Source organism: Littorina saxatilis, linkage group LG7, assembly GCF_037325665.1.
Source record: "Littorina saxatilis isolate snail1 linkage group LG7, US_GU_Lsax_2.0, whole genome shotgun sequence".
NCBI classification, from domain to species: domain Eukaryota; kingdom Metazoa; phylum Mollusca; class Gastropoda; order Littorinimorpha; family Littorinidae; genus Littorina; species Littorina saxatilis.
In genome coordinates, this window is record NC_090251.1 from 24,794,664 (window position 1) to 24,804,663 (window position 10,000).

Here is a 10,000-nt window from a genome sequence, read left to right on the forward strand (position 1 = left end):
CGATTCTGAAGATAAGTAAACACTGTTTCTTTTAACAGATCCTCAAGTGTTTCTACAAGGGGGTTCAAGTGGCAAGTCGGGATGAAGAAATCCAATTTTACCATTTTCCTTATTTGATCGTTTTAGGGTTATATGGAAATGTATCTTTTGCCTGACTGGTTTGCACTTTGTGTCACGTTCGGGCATCATCATAAGCAACAGTTACAGCATCAGCATCATCGTCGTCGTCATCGTCATCATCATCATCATCAGCAGCAGCAGCAGCAGCAGCAGCAGCAGCAGCAGCATCATCATCATCATCATCATCATCGTCATCATCAGCATCATCGTAGTCATCATCATCATCAGCAGCAGCAGCAGCAGCACCAGCAGCAGCAGCAGCAGCAGCATCATCATCATCATCATCATCATCATCATCATCATCATCATCATCACTGGCAGCAGCAGCATTGTCTTCATCACATCATCATCACTAGTACAGGGCCGGACCCAGGGGGGGTTCCATGGGTTCCGGAACCCCACCCCTGGAAAAAGCATGTACCTTGCTTTGAGTGTTTGGTTTTTTTTACTAGTTTTAGCACCAAAACAATGCTGCTCTTAACCCTCAAAACAAGGCCCAGAATGCACCAGATTGCACAGATTTTAACCGTTTTTCACACATTTTTCGGAGGAGCATGCCCCCAGACCCCCCTAGTTCGCGCGCCTGCACGCTTGTGGCTTCGCCACTTTGCTGATTTTCCCCCCCAAAAAAGGAGGAACCCCCCCCTTACAACTAATTTGGTCCGGCCCTGCTAGTACAATGATTTTAGAAGAAACGAAAACATTTGCAGAGCTCTTTCTATTCCATTTGCTCACAAAGTAGATTTCTTGATTTGATCTCTGTAAAGACTATACCAAATGCCAAAGAAATCAAGTACCGGTAGTAATATTAAAAAAATTTAAAATGAAATAAATAGATATATTATTCGGTGGTTGCGGGTTTTTTTTTCGAGCGACGAATACCCACCCTCCACTTAACAGATAAATAGGTCGGCCCGACCTATATCTTCACTCGACAACAAATATTGAATCAACAGAACTCTGAATTCTTTAGTCAAATTGTCAATATTGGAGGCCACCTACATGAATAGAATAAACCCGTCACGCTACTTGTGTTAGCCTCACATTCTCACTGTCGGACGCGCCTTTTCTGTCAACACAAAAACAGTAAGTGATCACCGCTATTGTCACTGTCAAGGGAAGGAGGGGACGGAATTAAGAAGGAAATTATTTTGGGATTGTAACGGCGAGGAAAGAGAAGGGTAGGGAGGGAGAAAAGGGTTAGGAATTACGGAGGAAGATTTGGGTTTGTAAATAAGAGGGGGGAGGAGAGACAGACAGAGAGACAGACAGAGACAGACATCTTTTTTCTTTCTTTATTTGGTGTTTAACGTCGTTTTCAACCACGATGGTTATATCGCGACAGGGAAAGGAGGAAGATGGGATAGAGCCACTTGTCAATTGTTTCTTGTTCACAAAAGCACTAATAAAAAATTTGCTCCAGGGGCTTGCAACGTAGTACAATATATTACCTTACTGGGAGAATACAAGTTTCCAGTACAAAGGACTTAACATTTCTTACATACTGCTTGACTAAAATCTTTACAAACATTGACTATATTCTATACAAGAAACACTTAACAAGGGTAAAAATCCGTTAGTCGCCTCTTACGACATGCTGGGGAGCATCGGGTAAATTCTTCCCCCTAACCCGCGGGGGGCAAGAGAGAGAGACAGAGAGACAGAAAGAGAGACAGAGAGAGAGAGACAGACAGACAGACAGAGACAGACAGACAGAAAGAGAGACAGAGAGAGAGACAGGGAGAGACAGAGAGAGGGAGAGAGAGAACGATAGAGAGAGAGAGAGAGAGAAATAGAGAGAGAGAGAAAGAGAAACAGAGAAAGAGAGAGAGAAAGAGAGAGAGGGGGGGAGGGGAGGAGGGATAATGAAAGGTACAATCATCTTGTATAAGCGATTATTTACATCACCAACAAATCTCACACTAGTTTAAAATTTTATGAGAGAAAAGCATTATTTCACTCATATCACCATCAATAGCATGGCAACATTCTGCATAGAGTGTGTGTGTTTTTCCTCTCAATAAATTAACTTTCAAAATGACACCAGTGTCATTTTATTCAATCTGGCTACCTCATAAAAGGCATTTGGGTATCTGGAAAACTGTTTGGATCAAAGATTGGTTTTACTTGGATCACGTGACCGCCGATCAAATAAGGGTACCCTCAAAATCGACCTGTATGGTACCAATTTAAAATCGACTTAAATTCAGAATAAGGACAACTTGGCAATTGTTACATAAGTGGAGAAAGTCAAAGCAAATATCTACCCGGAACAGGTGATTTTGCTTACTTAGAATTAATATTAAAAGTCCTACGGTTTTAAGCCATTAAGGACTTGAGTGTTTGTCCGCAGTAAGGTTATTTTGCTTGGCTATGTTGTGTAGTTATTGTGTTGTTCTATTTCCAATGATGCAGGTGTCGATCCGATCAGCGGTCGAAAACGAGAGTTGTTTGCGTCAATTGTCTAGGTACAATGACAAAAAGGTCTGTTTTTTGGCATTGACTTGGTGGATTGCTTTCAAACTTTGTTTTATGCGTGTTTTATTCATTTTCTTTGATACAAAAACAAACAATAACAACATTAAGAACGTTAACAAGCAGACTGCTTATGTACAGGTTCTCAAATGATAATCAATACACATTCAGATAACAGAAAATGGCGAACAAGTGGTAACTTCAACACCTAGTTTCATAATATGTCATTCTTATTTTATATAAATAAAATGAAGAGAGAGAGAGAGAGAGAGAGAGAGAGAGAGAGAGAGAGAGAGAGAGAGAGAGAGAGGGTGGAGAGAGAGAGAGAGAGAGAGAGAGAGAAAGAGAGAGAGAGAGAGAGAGAGAGAGAGAGAGAGAGAGAGAGAGAGAGAGAGAGAGAGAGAGAGAGAGAGAGAATGCTTTGCTACATCGATTGCAGTCACTGTTAATATAATGTCAAACTTTCAGGATGGCATGCCCACATTCGAGAGGAAGGAACTTAAGGTAAACTATCGGATTATTACAGATATTTGTTCAGATAGTATGCAATCTTAGGAACAAAGTTTTAGAATCCGTCATAGGTTCATGGTTTTGCATGCATACAGACAAATGATTGTTTGAAGTACTGTCAAAGTTTCATTTCAGTATGACCACTGAAATAAAAAGAAAACACACCAGTAACCAGGTTTACCACAAATGACCACTGGTGTAATTTTTGGGATATTATTTAAATGTTGGGATATTATTGAATTCCAGTTTCTTTTTCTTCAACTGCAGTCCAGCAATACTTCGTGACTCTATTGAAGTTTATTCCTGGGTCCTCCCATCCAACAAACCAAGCAACATGGGATGATGCTTAATAGTAAAACCAAAATGGCGGCAACCAAAGAAAACATGAATGCGCGAGACGGGTGCGTGGGCAGATGAGGAATAAAAGAAGGTGGGGGTGTGGGGTGAAATTCTCATTCCTACTTTACCTACCCGGTATTACTGCTAGGGTGTCGTCTGCTGCGCAGTCCTGTCTGAAACCGGTTTGGTAGTTACAACAGGAGAGAGTCGGCTCTGGGTAAGATGCAACTTTGTCTATATCGCAATTAAAAATTATTGATTGCATCGGTATCGACCATCTTACAAGCAACCCACATTCTAATATAAGTCATAACACCAGTTATATATATATATCGTTTATTTGTGTCTGTTTCTCCCCTGAAAAAGCCGATAGGTCAAAATACTTGTGAATAATATAGTTTTGTCCTGCGTTCAACGTTTCAATATTTTAAACTTTTCTTGTGTTTTGATTTCTTTATATTGCACTTTACTGATACATTTTTCGTTCAATATTTTCATTTTTTTTTCTTATTTTTTTTATTTTTTTTATTTCGTTTTGTTAAAGGCACAGTAAGCCTCCCGTAAACCATCACAGATACGGTCAGGCTTTTACACACAGTATAAACACCCCTTCATTTAAACACTCACCGATTGAGAACATCCTAGGTGCCCTCCGTAAAGAGCGAACAATTTTCAAAGAATTTATTTTTGCGTGGTTTATCTTACCCCTGAGCCATCGTGAACCCGTGTGATCCAGTTTCCCTTTTTCACAATGTAGTCGTCAGTTAGTCATTTGAATGCGACTCGATGTGAGCTTATTTACAATAGCACGTTTTTATGCACGAAACAAACGGCTGTGGTTCACAAGAACTCTAGCGATGGCTTTTGACTGTTGAGAGGAACGGCGATATATGCATAAACCGTCGTCTGCTACGACCCTTGCGTGACCCTGCTTCCGGGCTTTTCTTTTTTCAAACTTTCACAACTTCGAATTGTACTGATCTTGTCTTGATGAAAAAAGAATTCTTTTGTGATTAAAGAATGTTTGTGTAACAAGCTGTCAATTTATTATTTAGATTTTAAAAGTTAGGTCTACCGCGAAAACGCACCACGGTCCAAAAACATTTTGATAATCATCGATTCACGGCTATCGCCAGTTTACATCGATAGAATGAGACCCGAAGGGAAGTAACTCATGTTTGACCTGAGTTCAGGATGGGTCCAAAAAGTGTTCGAGACATTCTGCAAAATTAATTCTTTAAAAATTGCTCGCTCTTTACGTAGGGCACCTAGGATGTTCCCGTTTGGTGAGCGTTCAAATGGAAGGGTGTTTGTACTGTGTGTAAAAGCCTGACAGTATCTGTGATGGTTTACGGGAGGCTTACTGTCCGGGCGTGATTTCCGGTATTGAATATTCATAACAGCCGTCCAGCACCAAAACGAGGCGCCATTGTTGTAGAGGACCAAGTCCACGAAAATAAATTCTTTGAAAATTTCTCACGCTAGACAGAAAGCAGCCAGGATGTTTCCGTTCGGTGAGCGTTCAAATGGAAGTATGCTTGAACTGTATGTAGATGCTCGGAGAGCTCTGTGATGGTTTACGGGAGGCTTACTGTGCCTTTAATTTCAGCTTCAGGTGTTGTGGTCTTTGTTGCTAATGTTCTTGTTTGGATCCTGTGAAGTTCATTTGAACTCTTTACGTCTTTTTTCGTGTTAGTTTATCATTGTCTCTTTTTCTTGTTATTCTCTAATATTTTTGTGTCTGTGGTTTGGTGCAGTGTTTTTTCCCCCGCGTTGTTTCTTAGTGTTTTTGAAATTGTGGTCGGTCTACCTTACAAACCATTGAAAGATAATAAAATCTAAATCTCCCCTCCCCCTTTCCTTGCTTTCCTCATCCTAAAAGAGAAAGGGAGGGGTGGGGGGGGGGGGGGGTAGGGAGTAGAAACAATTCTGAATCTTCCGTTTTTTCTGTTTATTCTTGAACTTATTACTGCAGTTATATCCCGGTATCTTTTATAAAGTTTAGATAATAATAAATGAAGTCAAGAATGCAAACGGAATGAAAAATTAAGGAACATGATATTATTTCTTCCGGTAGTGAAAAACCTTTAAAAGAGTAATTATATCTAGGGCATCTGACGATTTGACGTGCGTAGTGTCTTCTAATTAGAACATGGCAACGCCACTCGAAAACTGTACACTTACCAATGGAATGTCCATGTAATTAACTGTACATAAGAGTTTTAGCAAGCATACGAATATCACACTATAAGTACCACATCCAGTCTCGTTCTGTTGACAAAGACCACGCGACAGTCCAAGATCGTGAGGGTGTCCTCTTCCAGTAAGTGTTTGCGTTTGGTACACTGCGAAGTTCTCTTTCTTCAGAAGAACCCCTCAAAACATCAGTGCGAAGATGTTCTTTTCTTTCTGTCTTTTCCTTTTTTACTCCAAAATATTCGACCCAATAGTTAGAAAGTTTTCGTATTTCATTCAACTTTTTTTTCTTCTTCATTTCCTGTTTATGGCGCAGAAGTCAGAATCTTGTCTCAGACTCAAGATCACGAGAAGCTTTGAAATTAAATTTCAAGGGACGTTTTCAGACACTTATGGAAGGAAAACAAATCTTTTCATATTCAAATGACTTTACACAAACGCAAACACCACGCAATTCATACGTGAGGCTGGTTTAAGTTACTTGTCCTTCTCCAATAGTTACTTGAGATTGTTCAGAAAAAACCCACCGTATATGAAAATGCTTTTTTGCTAACTGGGGTTTGCTTTTGTGCGGCATTTTTTGATAGCCTGTGATTTTTGTGAACTGCTTCTGAATGGACAGTTTTAGCACGTACAGCAGAGTGTAACAAATTCGATGAATAAAACTGAAAATGAGAATAAATCGGAGAAAAGAAAGAGTGATAGCTAATTAAATAGAAACTGCTGTATGAAAGAAAGATAATAACTTAACATAATTATAACTCGCTGAAAAAGATAGACCGATTATGTGTTGTTGTTGTTGATGTTGTTGTTGTTGTTGTTGTTGTAGTTGTTTGTGTGTGTGTGTGTGTGTGTGTGTGTGTGTGTGTGTGTGTGTGTGTGTGTGTGTGTGTGTGTGTGTGTGTGTGTGTGTGTGTGTGTGTGTGTGTGTGTGTGTGTGTGTGTGTGCGGAATACAGCCACTTAATTCTTCTTCATCTTTTTCTTTTTCGAGACAAAACATGTTACCGAAGTGATTTTGCTGCTTTATGTGTTGTATGTTTTCAAAATAAAGGTCCTCTATCATAATCATTTGTGTGTAAAGCCATATTTTCCCACAAATTGCAGAGAAAGGAACAGGAAGAAGATTGTTGACGCTTCATCATGTTGTTGGGGTTCAAATCCTGCCTGTCAGCACTGCTAGTGTTGGTGTGTCTTACCCACCACCATCGGGCCCAGGATGCTGGTAAGTGTTTGTGTGTGTAGGGGAGGAAGAAGTGTGTGTTGGTGTGTGTATGTGTGTGTGTGTATGTGTGTGTGTGTGTGTGTGTGTGTGTGTGTGTGTGTGTGTGTGTGTGACTGTCTGTCTGTGTATGTGTCTGTCTGTCAGTATGTCTCTATGTCTGTCTGTCTCCATGTCCGTCTGTCTGTCTGTCTGTCTGTCTGTCTGTCTGTCTGTCTGTCTGTCTGCCTGTCTGTCTGTCTGTCTGTCTGTCTGTCTGTCTGTCTGTCTCTCTATCGTTTTCAATATGCAACAGATTTGACATTAATTGTGTCTGTCCATAGTTTCCCCCAGAATAATATGATTATTACAATGGTTATTGTTCCTCGCAGAGTGCAACAGCCTGGACATCGTGTTTGTGCTGGACGGGTCAAGCAGCCTGGTGTTCCCCAACTGGATCAGACTGAGGAACATCCTGGTGACAGCCCTGGGGTCGCTGGCCATCGCCCCCAACCAGATCAACGTCGGCTTCGTCGTCTTCTCCACCACCGTCACCTACACCTCCCCACAGCTCAGCGGCGACAAGCAACAACTGCTTAACAGTGAGTTCAGTTCAGCTCTAGGCTCAATTATCTAATGTTCTGATGATCTGAGCGGCGACAAGCAGCAACTGCTCAACGGTGAGTGCGGTCAAGCTCAAGGCTCAATGATCTAGTAATCTAAGCTCTATAACAAAAAAAAGCGCATCGGCTCAAGCAAAAGTGTGAAGCGGAAGCCATGTTTGTCTCTGCGTCAGATCTGCAAAACTACATTAGGAATAACGAATAATGAAAGTGTGAAAGTTTTGATCGCTAACCTTCGGACTGAAGGCGGAACAGGTTCACTGGGATTTCAAGTACTCTGGCACGCACGTGTCAAGATACGCTGTTTTGTCCCTCCCCCTGTCTTCTGTCTTTTTGTCTGCAGACCTCCTACTTACAGTTTACTCACACTAAGGGTTTCAAGTTTATTTGTACGCACTTGTCAAGATCTCCCTTTGTTCATACCATCTGCCTGTCTGTCTGTGCGCAGTCCTGGTAACCAAAACTTTATCGACCAGACAAGTGACCGACACTAAGGATTCCAAATCCATTCCCACCCACACGCCAAGATCTGCCGTTTTGTGACTTTACTTTTCTTCCTGTTGTACGTCTGTCTTTCTGTCCGCAGTCGTCCGTGACCTAGAGTACCCGGACTCCGGCACCTACACCAACCTGGCCATCGACGAAGCAGCGAGACTTCTGCGCTCCAGTCGCCCCTCTGACGTAGCGCCTGACGTCATGGTCATCGTCACTGACGGAGCCACGGACACGGCCACAGAGACGACGAACAGTGTTGCGGCGGCCAAGGCTGAGGGCATCGCCATCTTCGCCATCGGCATCGGACCCACCATCAAGATCAGCGACCTCGAGGCCCTGGCTGATAGCAAAAGGGTGAGAGTCTGGATGATGATATTGATGATGATGATGATAATGATGATGATGATGATGATGGTGATGGTGATGATGATGATGATGATGATGAAACTTGAAATCGCCATCCGGTTTTGGCGTTTGCATGCGACGTGATAGTGCTCACTGAACATGGACATTGTTACTTGTGGTGACAGGTTATCAACGCTGGCGACATCAACAACCTGAACAAAGCATTGAATGACATCACCAAACAGGCCTGTGCTGAGGGTACGCGCGTGTGTGTGTGTGTGTGTGTGTGTGTGTGTGTGTGTGTGTGTGTGTGTGTGTGTGTGTGTGTGTGAGAGAGATAGGGAGAGTTGTGCTTGTGTGTGTGTGTGTGTGTGTGTGTGTGTGTGTGTGTGTGTGTATGTATGTGTGTGTGTGTGTGTGTGTGTGTGTGTGTGTGAGTGTGTTTCTGCATGTGTCCATGTATGTATAAAGGTGTGCGTGTGTGTATTTGTATGTGTGAGTGTGTGAGTGCGTCCGTGCGTGCGTGCGTGCGTGCGTGCGTGCGTGCGTGCGTTTGTCTGTCAGTGTGTTTGTGGGTCTGTGTGTGTCTGTGTCTGTCAGTAGACATGACAGGGTCTATATTCAGCGTAACCATTGACGACCGGTCATTTTGCAGTGACCACCACCACGGCCGCCCCCATGACCACCACTACACCCGCGCCTCCAAGGAACGACTCTGGTGAGTAAGACATTGCATGCTATGGTGACATGTACACCGAAGCTGATTCCCATCGTTGACGCGGTACACCCGCTGTCACACCCAGTCCCTTGCTACACCGTATTTCCTGCCAAAGTTCTGAACCTAGGTGGCTTTTTCTTCTTGTTTGTCAGACGGACCAGAGCTCACAAAACTGCGTGCCTGTGTCATATTTGCACTGGGAATCAAAAACACATTCTAGATTTTTTTTGAAGAGGGTCTTGAGACGCGATAATCCTGAAAAGAGCGGGTACCTTTCATGTTAGGCTTGATCATTTCCTGAATCCAAAAATATATAGATATGTCGTATGTTATTTTTAGTTTAAAAATAAGTCGAGAAAGTTTACAAAAAAATAAAGAAAAGCGAGCTTTCTTTTTAAGCGCAAGCGCTACTGCGCTAAACTGACTGTCACTTCAAATGGTCAGCAGACCACTTTGCACGTGAATGTGTCAGCGCTTTCTTATATCGAGAAACCTATTGTTTTGGTGAAGAAGGGAAAAAAAGGCAGTGTGTTCAGTTTCATATTTTGTGAGTTCGACAGTTTGACTAAATGCATTAATTTTGTTTTATGCGACTTGTATCGGCCTAGACCTGTTTACAAATTATGACAGAATCTCTCATGTTATTTCTACCCAGACCTGTGCACTGACGCCAAGATGGACGGCAACCACACGGGGTACCTGTTCCACCCGACAGACTGCGACAAGTTCATCCAGTGTCACTTCTACCCGGACATGACAGTGGCTGTGTACCGCACGTGCCCACCCGGACAGTACTGGAACCACGCTAACCTCACCTGCGACAAGGCCTGTGACGTGGATTGCCCTTATGGTGAGAAAAACATAGAGTACACGTGTCAAGGGTTTCAAGTTTTTTTTTAGGAATCCAAAAACAGGTAGACTGCTAACGTGCCGAAATTCAGAATAAAAGAAGAAAAAGAATTGCAAGTAAATATAAATG

At 42.4% G+C, this 10,000-nt stretch overlaps 2 protein-coding genes across 3 annotated transcripts in view; both read left to right on the plus strand.

Annotated features, from left to right (window-relative positions):
• LOC138971000 (myelin regulatory factor-like) overlaps nt 1–10,000 on the plus strand; it is a 333,475-nt gene that overhangs the window by 226,287 nt on the left and 97,188 nt on the right. The gene's annotated exons all lie outside the window — the stretch shown is intronic.
• The window catches only part of LOC138971962 (uncharacterized), a 14,032-nt gene continuing 7,655 nt past the window's right edge, over nt 3,624–10,000 (plus strand). Inside the window, exons 1-7 of the mRNA XM_070344807.1 lie at nt 3,624–3,661; nt 6,747–6,864; nt 7,233–7,442; nt 8,050–8,312; nt 8,489–8,561; nt 8,959–9,021; nt 9,677–9,871. Coding sequence (XP_070200908.1) covers nt 6,783–6,864; nt 7,233–7,442; nt 8,050–8,312; nt 8,489–8,561; nt 8,959–9,021; nt 9,677–9,871 — 886 coding nt within the window. The 5' untranslated portion in view covers nt 3,624–3,661; nt 6,747–6,782. The remainder of the gene's footprint in view (nt 3,662–6,746; nt 6,865–7,232; nt 7,443–8,049; nt 8,313–8,488; nt 8,562–8,958; nt 9,022–9,676; nt 9,872–10,000) is intronic.